Source organism: Oncorhynchus mykiss, chromosome 5 (genome assembly GCF_013265735.2).
Source record: "Oncorhynchus mykiss isolate Arlee chromosome 5, USDA_OmykA_1.1, whole genome shotgun sequence".
NCBI lineage: Eukaryota > Metazoa > Chordata > Actinopteri > Salmoniformes > Salmonidae > Oncorhynchus > Oncorhynchus mykiss.
The window spans coordinates 17,703,614-17,723,433 of NC_048569.1; the positions used below are offsets into that span (position 1 = coordinate 17,703,614).

The window sequence follows — 19,820 nt, forward strand, 5'->3', positions numbered from 1 at the left end:
GTGTGTGCACATCTCAGTCACCATATCTCAACCCAATTGAACATTTATGGGAGACTCTGCGATAGCGTTGTCCACCACCATCAACAAAACACCAAATTATGGAATTTCTTGTTGCAGAATTGTGTCACATCCCTCCAATACAGTTCCAGACACTTGTAGAATCTATGCCAAGGCTCATTGAAGCAGCTCTGGCGGCTTGTGGTCCAACACCCTATTAAGACGCTTTCTGTTGGTTTTTCTTTTCTTTTGCCAGTTACCTGTATATTTCATGCACACGAAAGGTTTATCTTACAAGTACACCTTTTCACCTGTGACAAACAATTTTATTTTGTAGATTATAGGATGTTTACTGAGCTTACACTGACCCTCCATATATTAGTTGAGTATAGCTCCATCTTCTGGGCATATGCTATGCACAGCACTTCAGGTAGGGTTTACAGGGACTTAGGGCCACAGGGAATTTTTTGTTTCCACAAGAATCACACAAATGCCCTTAGGTTCCCTCATACTGGCAGGCCTATTTTATTTTAGGTTTTCAATAAACCGTCCAAATGATTACCAATGATGAAATACATATCAATGTTTTCTCCCCATCTCATTCATATTGCTTAAATAACAACACCACACGCCATGAAAGTGAAACCAAGCTATACAAAATCATTATAGTACCCATGCAGTGCGATACATTTAAAATTCTTTAAAAATAATATATATACAAATAATCAAAATCATTCATTACAAAAAAGCATGTCAGGTTCCACATGTCTCCTCACATCTGCTCTCCTTCAGTGCAGGATGTGATGGTCATCAGCTGATGTTTACAAGGTACTGAGAAATTCTTTGACCTGGATGACAAGCACATAACAAGCTGTTAGCACACAATGAATATGGATTAGCGTCAATGTAATTGGTGTGTCAGGTCAGTCTAAACATTTGATGTGGACACAATATGGAGCAAAGCTTAGACGTGCGAGAGGATGACAGTACTACCACTGGACAGGAAGTGCAGGAACAATTTACCTCAATGTGTGTGTGTGTGTGTTTTACTAATGGCTTTTTTTGATATCAGTTGTAGCATCTGTGTTTACCCTCAACATTCAATGGCTACATTAGCAGCTCTTCAGGCCTCATTTCCATAAATTAAACGTTGAGTGTGTGTGTGTCTGGGTGCGTATCTTTATCAACATCCCTCTACTAATAATTTGACTGTAGTCAGTGATAACAGGATGTTTTTCACTACTACCCTCCAAACAGCATGTTTCAAAAATACCAGCTAAATATAGTCACATCTAGATACTTCTGAAAGACACTGCTGCATTAAAAATAAGTACCAATTCCCATGAAAAACAAATGGGCTGTATTCTTACCTTTTCTACCATGTCCGCACCCTTGACCTGGTCAACTTTGAAATCTTCGTTAACATCTAGCGTCAGAATGGGCACGTTATTCAAATACTTATACTCCATGCTGTGGGTCAGGGCCAAGAGGGAATGGGACATACGGTTAGTGACAACAACGCAAGACACACACACACACACACACACACTGCTTATGCAATAAACTACATCTTTTTTTACTCAGGTCAGGCTTCTTAATGGTTGTTTCCTTGTTATTTAAAGGTTATTTCCTTTAAAGCCTGGATCTGCAGTTGCTTTTCACAACAGAAGCTGCTTGTGTTGAGAGAGAGAAAATAGAGTTTGATGGAAAAACAGCGGTTTGGCCCAGCCCTACTTTATTTCTTCACTCTCACAACAAAAGCATTGGGGCAGCTTCTGTTGTGAAAAACAACTGCGGATCTGAGCCCTGATCTGCAGTTTCCCCACACACTGCTTGTGTTGTGAGAGATACATTTTTTTGTTTGAGAGAAAACATGTGGGTTTTGTCCAGCCATAGCCGCTGGACTGGGCTTGGGGAAAGGTGCGTTTTTGCACTAAATCCCACCCACTCTAATGACCTTCATTGTCCCTCATATCCCCAAGCCAGCCCAGCGGCTATGGCTGGGCCAAAACCAATGCTTTTGTTCAAACTCTCACAACACAAGCAGTGGGGAGGCTTCTGTTGTAAAAAGCAACTGAGGGTTTAAGCAGAAATGGCTTTGTAAGGGAAGACATCCATCTTTGTAAGGAAATTCATAGCTCACAATAGACCTCAGAAACAAGCCTGTTTCCTGTCTCGTCCACCTTAATCTTGTTCCCACACTTCCACCCAAATGCATGAAGTCTGGTGGACCAACACATCAAACTTGGCCTTCGCTAGCCAATAGAGATTAATTGGTTTAATCTACCAGCCAATCATGTCCCAAAGCACCTTCCCCCTAACCCTCCCCCGTACACTAGCACACCTCAAGCACAGAGCCACGACTCAGTCGTGTGATTCCCTCAAATTAAATGAGTGTGTGTGGCTCTGTGCTTTACTCACTAGATCACTCCCATAGAATTTTATGGTCACTTCGACTAAGGCCAACTTTGAGTGGTTGATATCCCAGTCTTGCATGTGATGTGCGCAATAGCCTGGATACGAGGTTACATCCATCTATAAAATGTAAAGGTTTAAGCTTTTTATTTAATGCTCCTACACACACATGCGCAGACACACATCCCTGCCTCAACCCACTCCCTTCCTCCCTCACAATACCAACACTCCCTTCCTCCCTCACAATACCATCAACACTCCCTCCCTCACAATACCACCAACAGTCCCTCCCTTCCTCCCTCCCTCCCTCTCACCACATGGTTTTGTGCTGCAGCCAGCTCTCGTGTTTGAAGTGAAGTTTCTCCAGGTACTCCAGTGGAATGCCCTGCTCCTCCTCTCTGCCTCTCCGATGCAGCCTCTCCATGCATCTCTACACACACACACACACAAGGACCAGTGTAATTACATTTTTACCACACAGGTATAAGTGTACCTTAATTTAATGTTGTTTTTTTTCTTTTTAGCATGAGGTGTATTCCAGTAGGTTAAAAAAACAATAGGCTACACTATATAATCGACTACAATGTCATTTAAATGTTTTGTACGGTAAGTTCCTGATGAACATGTAGTGAGGTCAAATTAGTTGCTGACCTCTGGTGCGGCTCGGAGGTAGATGATGCCATCCAGCTCGATGTGTTTTCCAAACTGTTTATGGAGCCAGCCATGCCAGTCCTGGTAGATGGACCACTCTGTCTCGTTCAGACACTCACTCTCATACAGGTTTGCCGCAAAGATGTACCTGGAAACAGACCCAACAACAACAAAAATGTACCTGATTTCCCGTAGAGCATGGCGCTTGCAATGTCAGGGTTGTGGGTTCGATTCCCACGGGGGACCAGTATGAAAAAGGTAAGAAAATGTATGCACTCACTACAGTAAGTTTCTCTTGATATGAGCATCTGCTAAATGACTGAAATGAAACGGACACAACAACAACAAAGCTGTTTCTGGACACAGACACAACAAAGCTGTTCCTGGACACAGACACAACAAATCTGTTTCTGGACACAGACACAACAAATCTGTTTCTGGACACAGACACAACAAAGCTGTTCCTGGACACAACAAAGCTGTTCCTGGACACAGACACAACAAATCTGTTTCTGGACACAGACACAACAAAGCTGTTCCTGGACACAGACACAACAAATCTGTTTCTGGACACAGACACAACAAAGCTGTTCCTGGACACAGACACAACAAAGCTGTTCCTGGACACAGACACAACAAAGCTGTTCCTGGACACAGACACAACAACAACAAAGCTGTTCCTGGACACAGACACAACAACAACAAAGCTGTTCCTGGACACAGACACAACAACAACAAAGCTGTTCCTGGACACAGACACAACAACAACAAAGCTGTTCCTGGACACAGACACAACAACAACAAAGCTGTTCCTGGACACAGACACAACAACAACAAATCTGTTTCTGGACACAGACACAACAAAGCTGTTCCTGGACACAGACACAACAACAACAAAGCTGTTCCTGGACACAGACACAACAACAACAAAGCTGTTCCTGGACACAGACACAACAACAACAAATCTGTTTCTGGACACAGACACAACAAAGCTGTTCCTGGACACAGACACAACAACAACAAAGCTGTTCCTGGACACAGACACAACAACAACAAAGCTGTTCCTGGACACAGACACAACAACAACAAAGCTGTTCCTGGACACAGAAACAACAACAACAAAGATGTTCCTGGACACAGACACAACAACAACAAAGCAGTTCCTGGACACAGACAACAACAACAACAAAGCTGTTCCTGGACACAGACACAACAACAACAACAAAGCTGTTCCTGGACACAGACATAACAACAACAAAGATGTTCCCTGGACACAGACACAACAACAACAAAGCTGTTCCTGGACACAGACACAACAACAACAAAGCTGTTCCTGGACACAGACACAACAACAACAACAAAGCTTTTCCTGGACACAGACATAACAACAACAAAGATGTTCCCTGGACACAGACACAACAACAACAAAGCTGTTCCTGGACACAGACACAACAACAACAAAGCTGTTCCTGGACACAGACACAACAACAACAAAGCTGTTCCTGGACACAGACACAACAACAACAAAGCTGTTCCTGGACACAGACACAACAAAGCTGTTCCTGGACACAGACACAACAACAACAAAGCTGTTCCTGGACACAGACACAACAACAACAAAGCTGTTCCTGGACACAGACACAACAACAACAAAGCTGTTCCTGGACACAGACACACCAACAAAGCTGTTCCTGGACACAGACACAACAACAACAAAGATGTCCCTGGACACAGACACGACAACAACAAAGAGGTTCCTGGACACAGACACGCCAACAACAAAGATGTTCCTGGAAACAGACAACAACAACAAAGCTGTTCCTGGACACAGACAACAACAACAAAGCTGTTCCTGGACACAGACACAACAACAACAAAGCTGTTCCTGGACACAGACACAACAACAACAAAGCTGTTCCTGGACACAGACACAACAACAACAAAGCAGTTCCTGGACACAGACAACAACAACAACAAAGCTGTTCCTGGACACAGACACAACAACAACAAAGCTGTTCCTGGACACAGACACAACAACAACAAAGCTGTTCCTGGACACAGACACAACAACAACAACAACAAAGCTGTTCCTGGACACAGACACAACAACAACAACAACAAAGCTGTTCCTGGACACAGACACAACAACAACAAAGCTGTTCCTGGACACAGACACAACAACAACAAAGCTGTTCCTGGACACAGACACAACAACAACAAAGCTGTTCCTGGACACAGACACAACAACAACAAAGCTGTTCCTGGACACAGACACAACAACAACAAAGCTGTTCCTGGACACAGACACAACAACAACAAAGCTGTTCCTGGACACAGACACAACAACAACAAAGCTGTTCCTGGACACAGACACAACAACAACAAAGCTGTTCCTGGACACAGACACAACAACAACAAAGCTGTTCCTGGACACAGACACAACAACAACAAAGCTGTTCCTGGACACAGACACAACAACAACAAAGTTGTTCCTGGACACAGACACAACAACAACAAAGCTGTTCCTGGACACAGATACAACAACAACAAATCTGTTTCTGGACACAGACACAACAAAGCTGTTCCTGGACACAGACACAACAACAACAAAGCTGTTCCTGGACACAGACACACCAACAAAGCTGTTCCTTGACACAGACACAACAAAGATGTTCCTGGACACAGACACGCCAACAACAATGAGGTTCCTGGAAAATGACAATAACAACAAAGATGTTCCTGGACACAGACACACCAACAAAGCTGTTCCTTGACACAGACACAACAACAACAAAGCTGTTCCTGGACACAGACACACCAACAAAGCTGTTCCTGGACACAGACACAACAACAACAAAGATGTCCCTGGACACAGACACGACAACAACAAAGAGGTTCCTGGACACAGACACGCCAACAACAAAGATGTTCCTGGAAACAGACAACAACAACAAAGGACAGATGAGAGTGGTGTGCTTAGAAGCAATGTTAGAGAACTATTTCCTTGGAAAACCCTATCCTTGGTATCATATCTTAGACCCTATCCTTGGCATCCAATCGAAGATGACATGTAACGTTACCAAGGTTGACTCTCCTGGTGAGATGTCCTGTTCATCCATACCTGTCACTGTAGACGGAGCGCTCGAAGAACTGCACAGGGTTCTCTGCCTCTCTGAGCTTCCCATTGGTGGATTTCATCTGGGCGCGGACCCTGCTCATGCAAGCGTAGGTCTGGAAGGTGTAGGCCCATCTCTCTGGCTTCTCATACATCATCTGCAGCACGTTACTACCACTCTTCTGGGACATGGTCAGCTCCTGGGACAAAGAGGGGAAGGTGGGTTTAATACTGTGGCTAAGAGAGATACAGTACCATTAAATGTACTGTATACCCTTGCACATCAAATAATACCAAACACAGAAATACCACAGCAGTACAGTTATAATCAAAGAGTTATCACAGATATATTGTATTGTGTGTGTGTGTATATTCTGTAGCATCGCGCTGTAGGCTAACCACTACTGAGTGAACAGAGAGTGGTGCAAGGCTCTCTGTGTGTGTGTGTGTGTGTGTGTGTTTATCACAGGTGGTTGGTGGCACTTTTATTCGGGAGAAAGGGCTTGTGGTAATGGCTGAAGCGGAATAAGTGGAAGGGTATCAAATACATTGAACAAATGGTTTCCATGTGTTGAATCCATTCCATTTGCACCGTTCCAGCAATTATTATGAGCCGTCCTACCCTCAGCAGCCTCCAGTGGTGTGTATGTGTGTGTGTGGTTGGTTAGGTGGTCCAATCTGACCACAGGATACGGAATGTGTTTCCAGTTTGGTCACTGCACACATAACTCATCATTCAAAACCTCTCTTCAATTTCGGCATGGGTGTGGTCAGTGTAGAAATTAAGTAGCAATTTCCAGTGGTGGATAAAGTACCCAATTGTCATACTTCAGTAAAAGTAAAGATACCTTAATAGATAATGACTCAAGTAAAAGAGAAAGTCACCCAGTAAAATACTACTTGAGAAAAAATCTAAAAGTATTTGGTTTTAAACATAGAATTTTGATACTTAACTATGTAATTGCTAAAATATTATACTTAAAACTATAAGTAAAAGTATAAATAATTTCAAATTCCTTATATAGCCAGATGGCACCATTTTCTAGTTTTTTATTTATTTACGAATAGGCAGTGGCACACTCCAACATAATTTACAAACGAAGCATGTGTGTTTAGCGAGTCAGCCAGATCAGAGGCAGTATGGATGACCAGGGTTGTTCTCTTGATAAGTGCATGAATTTGACAATTTTTCTGTCCTGCTAAGCATTCAAAATGCAACGAGTACTTTTAGGTGTCAGGGAAAATGTATGTAGTAAAAAGTACATAATTTTAATTAGGAATGTTGTAAAGTAAAAGTTGTCAAAAATATAAATAGTAAAGTAAAGATACCCCAAAAAACAACTTCAGAAGTACTTTAAAATATATTTTACTTAAGTACTTTACACCACTGGCATTTCTCAATGAAAACATCCAAAGGTAGCGTGTCTGATTCTAATGGTGGTGGGAGTGTTGGGGATGGGCATAGTACTTATTCACCATGTGGTGTAACAATAATGTCAGAATACCTCTTGATATTACAGTGGACAAACCCAGCTGACTATGTAGAGTGAGGAACTGAAATAGTAGGACAGACATATTTGACATGATTGAACTGAAGATTGCGGTGGGGTGATGTATGTTGGGTGGGGCAGCCAGGGTGTAGTGGTGATCAGTAGTGGTGCCCTGCCCCGTCGCCATACTCAGCTGTTCAGGGTGGGGGCCATCTTTCCCCTGGGTGTCTATTCGAACAGACAGTGCAGAGTGGAACAGATGGCAGCTGCTGTATTATTCTAAACACAGCACATACTGTACACACACACTAGCCTAGGACAGTATGTACCGTATACAGGGGGATTTAGAATACCGTAATTTTTTTTTTAAAAATACAAATTTACAATAATTGGCTGTGGGGTTGCGTGCTATGCCAACGCTTAGAACTAACTATAAGTTAAAGTTGCACCACCAATTCCTTGTTGCTAAAACTCAAATAGTTAGCCGAATTTCAGTTTATGTGACAAAATAAGATAGTATAGTGTAGAGGAATCATTGTACCATCCAAACCGCTGTGAAATATACTTTCAATAACCAATAATATTGTTGTTTCAGCTGTTTGAAGCTGGTGTACAAACCAGAGAGTAAAAGATACAAAAACTAAACTTAAGAATGGGGAGTATAGAAATAGCGCACATAGAACAGATCTACAGCTTCTTAGACTTGCTTTCAAGTAGAATAATAGGTCTATAACTCATATTTCTATGTGAATTTGATCAAGTCACCCAAAAAGTTACATATTGCCACCTTAACTATCTACGATGTGCCAAATAAATTATCTCCAGCTCAGGAATCCAGCTATGCACTTGGTTTGCTAACTTGCTAGATATGTGGCTAGCTTGCAAGATCACACTTCTAGGTTACAGCAGAGAATCTGCCCACGGTAAATAAATACATTTGGAAAGAAATAGCGCCCCTTGTATGCACTGCCGGTAATACTGTATACTCCGGTATGATACAGGAACGGTATGAAGGTATTAACATCTCGATACCCCCAACCCAAACACACACACTCACTCTCAATGCACACTGTCATACTAAGGGCAGGCATGACACAGAGCTGTCTATCATGCCACGGAGCTATCACACACACAGAAAAATATGTATCGACACAACATTTACATTTTAAATGTCCGTACACCAGGGGTAGGCAACCCTGGTTCTGGAGTGACACAGGCACTTCATTTTTTTATTTAACTGACAAAGGAAGACCACAACTGTTACATTTACTGTTGAACTGTTGAATCATTAAACTGATCAATGAGCTCAGTTGGTCAGGTGTGGTGCCTAGTTAGAACAATACCCTGCATTACCTGTGGCACTCCGGGAAGAGGTTTGCTTACCCCTGCCATACACCCTGACTAGATCCTTACTAGCAGCTGTCCCATTATGACAACATTCAGGGTTCCTCTCTGACTGGTTTCATCAGTTAATTCCTCCAGGGATTAATGTTATCTAGGTTACATTCAAAATGGCACCCTATTCCCTAAATAGTACACTACTTACAGCACTATGGGCCCTGGTCAAAAGTAGAGCACCACATAGGGAATAGGGTGCCATTTGGGACGCATAACTAATCTAATTTCTGATGAATTCCTGGTGTTTGTAACTGGATAGAACTTTAAACCACTAGGGAGAGAGCGGATAAATAACACTCTCTTCCACTTATCTATAGGTCAGAAATATTCAGCCCTGATCCAGACATGTATGCATGAGACATGCAAGTAGTGGCCAATCTTACCATCTGAAGTTGAACTATTTGCATGGGTTAGTATGTATACCGTCTGTGTGTGTTCATTAATCACAGGTCAAAAGTTCGGTCAGATAAGCATACAGTACCTCAAACTCGCTGTGTTGTGTTTGTACATTGCACCACCTGGCGATGGGTTCGGGCACTACTTCCCAGTCTTTGCTCTGCTCTTCCAGAAGGCGCACGAATGTAGATTTGCCCGCCGCTGCGGAAATGATACTGAAGTCAGTTTCCATTTCTCCGACTGCTATACAATTTCAAGTTCAACCATATCAATATCTATTTACAATCTTTAAGGACATTTCAGGTGAAAATAACTACAATATTGTGACTACATCTCTCACTAGAATAACACGGAAGCCTTGGTGCGTGACATTAAACACATTGTCATAGTCATTTTATTTTAACCTTTACTTATCCTGCGCATCAGCTAGCTAACGTTACATTATTTTATTTAATCAACGCTTAGCGACAAGGCACGCTCTACGGTTAAACGTTTTAGTTACGAGCTAGCTAGGGACAGTATAGCAATTGTATTACTTTTAGCAATCCTACATCCAAGTTAGTGACCAGTTTAAACTAGCGTTACTTACCAATGTTGCCTTCTATTGAAATTCGTTTAGTCTTGTCCATAGTGTCGTTTAAGAGACTAGGACCTGCTCTCTTCGGCGGCGTGGGGGACATATTTTTATTTGATTTTTTAGATATGTGGTCTATTTGTCTTGAACTCGAAGGTTTCGTTTCAGCTGTCTGGACTGTAGTATCTTCAATTCAGATGCAATTGGTTCAGATGGCGCGTTGTGGCTGAAACTGGCGGCAACAGCTTAGTCACACTGTAAGCAGCCTATCATGGGAGGAGGGAGTCTGTGGTAGGAGGGAGATCGCCCCACCTACTATTTTACTGTTTGTTGCACCACTGGTTATAACGACCCTATTCAACAGATATTTGATTTAACCTTTATTTAACCAGGTAGGCTAGTTGCAACTGCGACCTGGCCAAGATAAAGCATAGCAGTGTGAACAGACAACACAGAGTTACACATGGAGTAAACAAGTCAATAACACAGTAGAAAAAAAATAGTCTATATACATTGTGTGCAAAAGGCATGAGGTAGGCAAATAATTACAATTTTGCAGATTAACACTGGAGTGATAAATGATCAAATGGTCAAGTACAGGTAGAGAGATACTGGTGTGCAAAAGAGCAGAAAAATAAATATAAACAGTATGGAGATGAGGTAGGTCAATTGGGTGGGCTATTTACCGATGGGTTAGCTGCTCAGATAGCAGATGTTTGAAGTTGGTGAGGGAGATAAAAGTCTCCAACTTCAGTGATTTTTGCAATTCGTTCCAGTCACAGGCAGCAGAGAACTGGAACGAAATGAGGTGTTGGCTTTAGGGATGACCAGTGAGATACACCTGCTGGAGCAGGTTGATCAATATGATTTGATCAACACGAGCCATAAACTACATGATACTATATAGGTCTACATTCTTCTCCAGAGAAGTGAGACTCAAGACAATCAATCTCAATCTGTTTAGGCTATTTTATCTCCCACAAAATGTAGACAAAGATAATCTGGTCAAAGAACACATTTATTTCCATCATAAACAGCATTCAGTATTGTACAGTTCAGTAACTTTCATCACCCTTAGCCAATTCATATTTACAACTCAGTCATCAGAATATACTCTTACAGCAAGGGGAATATACAGACAGGGGACCAAATTTAGCATGTGATGAACAAGCATTTTCTTGTTCTCAGAGAAGCATGGCAGATGGCTTTGTTACTTTACCACCTTCTGATCAACACAATCATGTTCATTTTCTAAAGCTGTGTCAAAATAACACATTGATATAAGTAAGAAGGAAATATGACATGGTGTAAAAGGGGGAAAAGAAACAACCTCTAAAAAGAGACCTAATAACATTCTTTAATATAGACTTTCCAGCTACCAAAATATGATATCAAAGCAAAATCCTGTCATTGTTGTATTTACAGTATGGATTTCATAGCAGAAGTTAGTTGTATCTCCATATCAAATCTTCCTGAAAAGATAGTATAAAATGGCATTTAAATATATTCCATTGTACTCATGTCTTACTGCATACTATAGTAGTAGGTCTATAGTTAAGTCCTATAACAGCAACGTGTCTCTGTACCAATATCTATCACTTTAAAACACCACTACCTCTGAATAACACACACAGAAAGAAAAGCATTTGCTCCCATCTGTATGAATGGAAAATAGTAAATTGTTTATACTTTGAAGAGTGGCATGACCATTATTGCATAGTAAACATTTTCATTTTGGATTCCATCCCTTTGCAGCACAGCAATACATTACTCAACAGAACTTACAAAAAGGCATAGGAAATCACACTATTGAAAGAAGCATACGCTGATAGCACTGAATGTGCTGTTATAGTTTACTACGTGGCTCATCACTTTAGTAACATTATATGGGAAAATAATGCAACAGAGCCTAAATGACGTAGTTCAGTAGTTTCTAAAAGAGACAGCATATTTGCCGTAAAGGAAAAACATTCAGGCAAAGAGGTCAGGAAACTGTTCAAAGTGCTTCATGGCTGGTAAGAAAGGGCAAGGGAACACCCCATCTTTGTTTATAAAAGTACAGTAACTATGGTAGCCTGAGTACCAGTCTGTTTGTGCTATCATGCCAACTCTCGGTCACTGATTGTCATGCCGAACCTGTTTGACTTGACAATGACAGCAATGGAGAAGGCAAGAGCACAAACAGATCTGGGACAAGGCAATAACTATGGTGCTCTTGGCCCCAAAGACAATATTTTACTTGTATACTGTATGTGGCCCATCAAATACAGCTTTTGCCATTACTGGTATTGTAACAGTTTAAACTACTGTAGTCGTATCTAGACCTGACTTGAAAACAGACTAAAAAAAAATGACCATATGTTGAGGCAACTTAAAACATGGACCCAAACCTCAGATCTAAATTTCTCCATTCATATTAAAGATTCTCTTTTATAGCTACATAAAAGTAACACTACAATGGGAATCTCAGAAAGCCAGTGAGGGCAAATATTCCCTTTGTAGCCACGAGAATGTTGTGCACTTCTTTTGTTGTTCTGTGGGAGAGTGAGTGTGAACTAGCCTCGTACTACCATCCTGAACTCGCAAGCTTACATAAATATGTTTGCCTTCACTGACATATTTATGTAGGATCACAAGATGAGGATGGTAGTACGAGGCTAAGCATGAACCATAAATCAGGCACTTCGAAATATCAACACTGTTTGATGGATTATACCAACTCTGTTTACAGTTTATCAATGGATGTTTGATGGGTTATATATCAACTCTTGTTTGGCGAGTTATGTGAACTCTATTGGGGTTTTGGTTAGCCCACAAGCCATTTAATCCTGTCATCTTATTATACCAAGACTAGGCAATGGGGTCATTTCTTCAACCTAATGTAAGGAGTTTTGTTGCAGTTATCACCAATGTGACCAATATGCTAAAATATTTGTACAATAATTATGTGGTCCTTTATTTCTTACATAGCCTCTATGTATGAAGGTGCCAACTATAGTGGTAGGTTTTGTAGAAGCATCTGATAAATATACACCAAATAGAGGAAGCTAATAAATACCAGTGATTTCAGTTTTGGGGATCGGTCCAAATTAATGCAACCATAATGAGCACATACCAGCTCAGACAGTAGTATAGTATTCCCTCATAGTCTAACCCCATTGCCTATGACAGTGTAAGACTCTTCCTTACTTACCTGGCTTTCTTGAGAACATTTCCCCAAAGTTAGCGTATGCTGTATACACATAGCCAGTGCAGGGCAGGGTAGAAGGGACATCTGTGCAAAAATAATAGTAGACTACCATAGAGTTAAAAGGATAAGTCAGTCTGGGTTTATCGGTCCTTGGTGGTCAGTTTATCAATCAGCTCCTGGAGAGGCACCAACTCCTTCCTGTCAATCAAGTTAAACTCCTGAAAGAGACAGAGGAAGACCTGGATTAAAGCAGGCGATTGCTACAGATTGGCAATGGATACATTGTAGATTGTAAAGCACTTTGAACATCTGGAAAAGCGCTACATAAACCCAATCAAGTGTTACCATCTTTATGTCTCAGTCCTGCCGTAAAAAGGGTCATTGCCTCTAGTTCTTGGTCGCATACACTGAGGATAGCCTGGCTGCCACTGTTTGAGTCAACATCAAATGAGCTAGCTGAAGCAGATATAAAAAGACTGGGAACCAGGTATTTCCATCTTTAACTTTGAAATGTAGCCTTGCCAGAACTACACCATAACCAATAAGGGGTAGGCCTACTGCTGAAATAATAGCCTTGGGAACCAGACTACATTGATAGTGGGCTCCGGTCCAGTACCTGAACAAAGAAGATGAAGTGTTTGAAGGAGGTGTTGAGGTGGGCCTCCTCCTGCAGCTGCATCACAGAGTCAAAGTGTTGGTGGTAGATGTGGGCGTAGACCCTGAACAGGCGTTTCAGGATGGTCTTGGCCACAGACATAAAGTTCCGTCTGAACGGGACACCTTGAGTGCAAAGGTACAAAGTATATAGATTTATCAGGGTATAAAACAACTAAAGATAAATGATGGTGTCGCTTCACTGGAAATGCAATAAAGACATGGTTATGGCGAAACATGATGGACATGAACTCATACCTATCTTAGATGGAAAGAGTGTCTCATCATCGAGCTGGTCCTGCACCCAGGTCATTAGGTAATCAATGTACTTGGGAGCTGAGCATTTGATCGGTTTCTTGATGTTGGTTCCATCTGCCCAATGATACTCATATCTACACACAAAAAAAGTTACATGAATAGCAATGTATTATTATGACATAGGCAGAAATGCAAGCAAGTCCACACACCCACACTTACTTAGGCCCAGCAGACATGACAGGACAGCTCTCTTCAGTGCAGAAGTCTGTTATGGTGCCATAAAGCATGTTGATCTGGTTGAAGAAATCTACAGCTGTGGACGTAAAGAAATAACAAGGACATGTGGCATTATGAGGAGCATGTGAGCTGAGCTCCAGAGCATTTATTACCTCCAGACAACATTCATATAGAAGAAAATAAAAGTTAGTGTGGTATCTCAGATCTAGTGTATTGGCAGACATAGGGAACACAATAGCCCGCTCACACAATTATTCAGCCCTCCAGAGTCGCCTCTCCCGATTAGCAGACTACTAGAAATTAAATCTTGCTCAGTGCCCCTGATTAGCTTGAGACGCCCATGCATCCCTCTCTCAAACACACATGACCTACGATGCACATTGAAGTCAGTAGAAGAGAAAAGCTCTGAAAGTTCCACCTGTCAAACCATCATCGCCTACTATACTGAGACATGAGAAATAGCAAATTGGACGTCCTTTTGCTAATCTCACAGCAGAAACTCAGACAGCTTGTCCGCTGAATGACTGGGTTAGGTCATCAGTGTGTGCCAGAGGAAGTGAGACATCCGCTGGATGAGTCATCCGTCTTGGTGGAAAACCAGAGACAGCAAAGAAAGCACCAACAGGGGTGGACAATCATCTCTGTTTAACATTCAATGTAGTTTCTGGTCTGGAGTTTGTTAAAATTCTTCCCAGATACTAGGCCCAATTCTTCACTGGAAATTAACTCCTCAGCCTTGCAGACTGCTATTGAAAATGAGTAGAAACTTATCAGGGGATCAAGACTTGACACTATGTTAGTGGTGTTAAGGGGATAGAGAAGTGGATGTGTTCCTTACTGTTAACTGCCACCCACTCGTTTAAGTCTTCCCCATCGGGTAGCATGACAGCCATGCGCAAGTTCCCACTGCCCAGAGTCGCCTCGGCATGTTTCAGCAGCTCATACTGATGAGATCCCTCCGGGATGTTCTTCTTTGGCTTGAAGGTCTTGGACGACCGATTGCCACTGTGGGAGAAATTAGAATGGAAAGACAATGAACTGGACTAAGTGTGTGTTTGAAGTTATAAATGTCACATGCACACAAGCACGGTGAAACGCCTTTCTTGCTAGCTCCAACCCCAACAATACAGTAGTCAATAACAATGTAATACTAAAACTAACGTAAGCTAGAACAAAAATATATAACACAATATATAAAAAATAAGAACAAGATATAGTAAGCAAGCATTCTATATACAGGGTCAGTTCGAATACCATATTTACAATGTCTAGGGATACTGAATCAATAGAGGTAGAGATAGATAGATAGAGAGAGATCTATATATATATATAGATCTCTCTCTCTATATATATAGATCTCTCTCTCTCTATATATAGATCTCTCTCTCTCTCTTTCTATATAGATCTCACTCTCTATATATAGATCTCTCTCTCTATATATATATAGATCTCTCTCTCTCTCTATATATATATATAGATCTCTCTCTCTCTCTATATATATATATATAGATCTCTCTCTCTATATATATATATATATATAGATCTCTCTCTCTATATATATAGATCTCTCTCTCTATATATATAGATCTCTCTCTCTATATATATATATATAGATCTCTCTCTCTCTATATATATATATATATATAGATCTCTCTCTCTCTATATATATATATAGATCGCTCTCTCTCTCTCTATATATATAGATCTCTCTCTCTCTCTATATATATATAGATCTCTCTCTCTCTCTATATATATATAGATCTCTCTCTATATATATATATAGATCTCTCTCTATATATATATATAGATCTCTCTCTCTCTATATATATATATAGATATCTCTCTCTCTCTATATAGATCTCTCTCTCTCTATACAGATCTCTCTCTCTCTCTATATAGATCTCTCTCTCTATATATATAGATCTCTCTCTCTATATATATAGATCTCTCTCTCTATATATATAGATCTCTCTCTCTATCTATAGATCTCTCTCTCTATATATATAGATCTCTCTCTCTCTATATAGATCTCTCTCTCTCTATATAGATCTCTCTCTCTCTATATAGATCTCTCTCTCTCTATATAGATCTCTCTCTCTATATATATAGATCTCTCTCTCTATATATAGATCTCTCTCTCTCTATATATAGATCTCTCTCTCTCTCTATATAGATCTCTCTCTCTCTCTCTATATAGATCTCTCTCTCTCTCTCTCTCTCTATATAGATCTCTCTCTCTCTCTATATATATAGATCTCTCTCTCTCTCTATATATAGATCTCTCTCTCTCTCTCTATATATAGATCTCTCTCTCTCTCTCTATACAGATCTCTCTCTCTCTCTCTATACAGATCTCTCTCTCTCTCTCTATACAGATCTCTCTCTCTCTCTATATAGATCTCTCTCTCTATATATATAGATCTCTCTCTCTATATATATAGATCTCTCTCTATATATATAGATCTCTCTCTCTATCTATAGATCTCTCTCTCTATCTATAGATCTCTCTCTCTATCTATAGATCTCTCTCTCTCTCTCTATATATAGATCTCTCTCTCTCTCTCTATACAGATCTCTCTCTCTCTCTCTATACAGATCTCTCTCTCCCTCTCTATATAGATCTCTCTCTCTATATATATAGATCTCTCTCTCTATATATATAGATCTCTCTCTCTATATATATAGATCTCTCTCTCTATCTATAGATCTCTCTCTCTCTATATAGATCTCTCTCTCTCTCGCTCTCTCTATAGATCTCTCTCTCTCTCTATATATATAGATCTCTCTCTCTCTCTCTCTATATAGATCTCTCTCTCTATATAGATCTCTCTCTCTCTATATAGATCTCTCTCTCTCTATATAGATCTCTCTCTCTCTATATAGATCTCTCTCTCTCTATATAGATCTCTCTCTCTATATAGATCTCTCTCTCTCTATATATAGATCTCTCTCTCTCTCTATATATAGATCTCTCTCTCTCTCTATATATAGATCTCTCTCTCTCTCTCTATATAGATCTCTCTCTCTCTCTATATATAGATCTCTCTCTATATAGATCTCTCTCTCTCTCTATATATATAGATCTCTCTCTCTCTCTATATATAGATCTCTCTCTCTCTCTATATATATAGATCTCTCTCTCTCTATATATATATCTCTCTCATATATATATATATATATATATATATATATATATATATATATATATATATATATATATATATATATATATATATATATATATATATATATATATATATATATATATGAGAGATATATAGAGAGATATATATATATATATATATGGATAAGGTGACTAGGCATCAGGATATGATGTTTGTATGTGAGTGGGTGTGCATGTGTGTAAAGTCAGTATAAATATATGTGCATATTATGTATGTATGAGCAAATGGTTGAGTTGGTGTTTGTATGTGTGTTGGTGTGTCAGTGTGCAGCCTTGTGAGTGTTCATAGAGACTGCAAAATAAGAATAAAATACAAGGGTCAACTCAGATAGTCCGTGTAGCCATTTTGTTAGCTAACGTTACTTGTGTGTCAGGCAGGGAGATAAGGGAAGTGAAATAGGGAGTGATACAGTAGGCTACTAATTTCTTTAAAATAAAGAAATTGTTACACAATAGAAGAGCATATAATATGTTGTTCAACAAAAGCTGACCTCACACACCCTCTGAAAAAAATGCAACGGCCAAAGTAATTTTTGATAGTCAGCTAGTAACGTTAATTTGGTTAAGAATTGAACTTACTCCAGTGTTTGACAATGTTATGTCAAAGAAAAAGCACTGATTGCAAAACGTATATTTTCAGTCATAGCAAACTAGATAAGCTACGTAGCTAGCTAACAACTAAGGCCCATTTGCTTGCATGTACTGTATGTAACGTTAGTTCGCTGGTTACCGTGATGATGCCACACATTTGCTAATTATTTAGAGAGACAGTCATAGCAAATTTAGCCAACTTTATAGCAATATATAATAATAGCTAGCTATTTGTTATAACGTTAACTAGCTAGCTGAACTACTTAGATATCGTGGCATTTAACAGTACAATTCAGCGTTCGGCTACAGACCTAGCTAAGTAGATAGTTAACTACCTAGCTAGCTATCTATCTATCTATCCAACTAACTAACGTTACTGTACACTCCACATACACTCAGCTAGCTAGCATTTCCATGTTGTAGTTAGCCTAGCTATATGTGTTAGCCAGCCGTGAAAATGTTATAGGCTGTTAATGTTAACACGTTAGCTTGAAAAGGCAGGCACATTGAACAAAATAATACGTGGGAGACGAATACTCACAATAGAAAGCTCATGTTTCTCTTCTTTATAACGTTAAAGTAAAGCCTTCGTAAGACCGCGGTGTAGAGAGAGTGAAGTCAAAACAAATGCTTCCAGTGCAGTGTCAGGCTTGTCAAACTGGTCCAAATTACGGACTGTTTAAGCGGACCCTGAACTAAAACTTCGTCCTACGACTAAAATGTAGCTTTGTATCAGCGAGCTCTGCAACATCTAGCTACCTAGCCAAACTATAAAGACGACCGCCCAAAACGTTTGCTTAGCTGGATGACTGACTAGCATTACTATGAGATCTGCTAAACTGCACAGCACATTTGATTACAGCAAACTTCAACGAGCCCTACTTGGAAATTAATTCTCGCGATAGAATCCCATTCACGTTTCATAGTACTCTACTGTCACCAGCAGAGAGCAGTGAACAGACACAGTTGTTCTGTTTCTTGCCAGTATTTCATTTTTTGTACTTTTTACCCTCAATAGGTAGTTACAGTCAAATCCCATCACTGCAACTCCTGTACGGACTCAGGAGAAGCAAAGGTCGAGAGCCATGAATCCTCCGAAACACAACCCTGCCAAGCCACACTGCTACTAGATACAGTGCTCACTTAACCCGGAAGCCAGCAGCACCAATGTATCGGAGGAAACATGACTGAAGTCATCATGCATGCGCCCAACTCGCCACAAGGAGTCACTAGCGCGATGGGACAAGGATATCCCGGCTGGCCAAACCCTCCCCTAACCCAAATGACGCTTGGCCAATTGTGCACCGATTGTGCTGGTCGCAAACTCAGGTCTGTAGTGACGCCTCAAGCACTGCGATGCATTGCCTTAGACCGCTGCGCCACTCAGGAGGAGTTACAATTTTATCTTGTTCTAGACTTTTTTCTGTCATCGACATGAGGACCTTTTGAATGTTGCGTGCACACACCACTCGGATCAACCAATCTGCGCTTCGCAGCTGTTCTGAAACCAAGAAATCCCAGACTCCCTCATCTTGTTAAGAGAAGCCGGATATATTGTCCCTGTCCATTCAGCCAGCAGGGTATTCCGTCCATCGCACAGGAAGAAAGAACTCCCCGGGAGTTAAGCTAGTGGCTGTAGGTAGCCTAGTGGTTAAGAGCATTAGGCCAGT

At 40.5% G+C, this 19,820-nt stretch overlaps 2 protein-coding genes across 3 annotated transcripts; both read right to left on the reverse strand.

Annotated features, from left to right (window-relative positions):
* Positions 1 to 306: 306 nt before the first annotated feature.
* On the reverse strand, positions 307 to 10,282 carry dck (deoxycytidine kinase). Of its 2 annotated transcripts, none has more exons than XM_021601269.2 (7): positions 10,052 to 10,282; positions 9,548 to 9,663; positions 6,185 to 6,378; positions 3,064 to 3,211; positions 2,727 to 2,842; positions 1,368 to 1,467; positions 307 to 868 (listed from the first exon to the last, which is right to left on the reverse strand). In XM_021601269.2, the coding sequence occupies exons 1-7, from the start codon at positions 10,140 to 10,142 to the stop codon at positions 770 to 772; spliced, it is 864 nt and encodes a 287-aa protein (XP_021456944.2). In that variant the 5' UTR covers positions 10,143 to 10,282; the 3' UTR covers positions 307 to 769.
* Positions 10,283 to 11,035: 753 nt separating this feature from the next.
* On the reverse strand, positions 11,036 to 18,990 carry LOC110523355 (MOB kinase activator 1B). The gene is made up of 6 exons (XM_021601981.2): positions 18,692 to 18,990; positions 15,214 to 15,380; positions 14,358 to 14,451; positions 14,139 to 14,272; positions 13,843 to 14,006; positions 11,036 to 13,444 (listed from the first exon to the last, which is right to left on the reverse strand). The coding sequence occupies exons 1-6, from the start codon at positions 18,703 to 18,705 to the stop codon at positions 13,367 to 13,369; spliced, it is 651 nt and encodes a 216-aa protein (XP_021457656.1). The 5' UTR covers positions 18,706 to 18,990; the 3' UTR covers positions 11,036 to 13,366.
* Between the last annotated feature and the right edge of the window lie 830 nt (positions 18,991 to 19,820).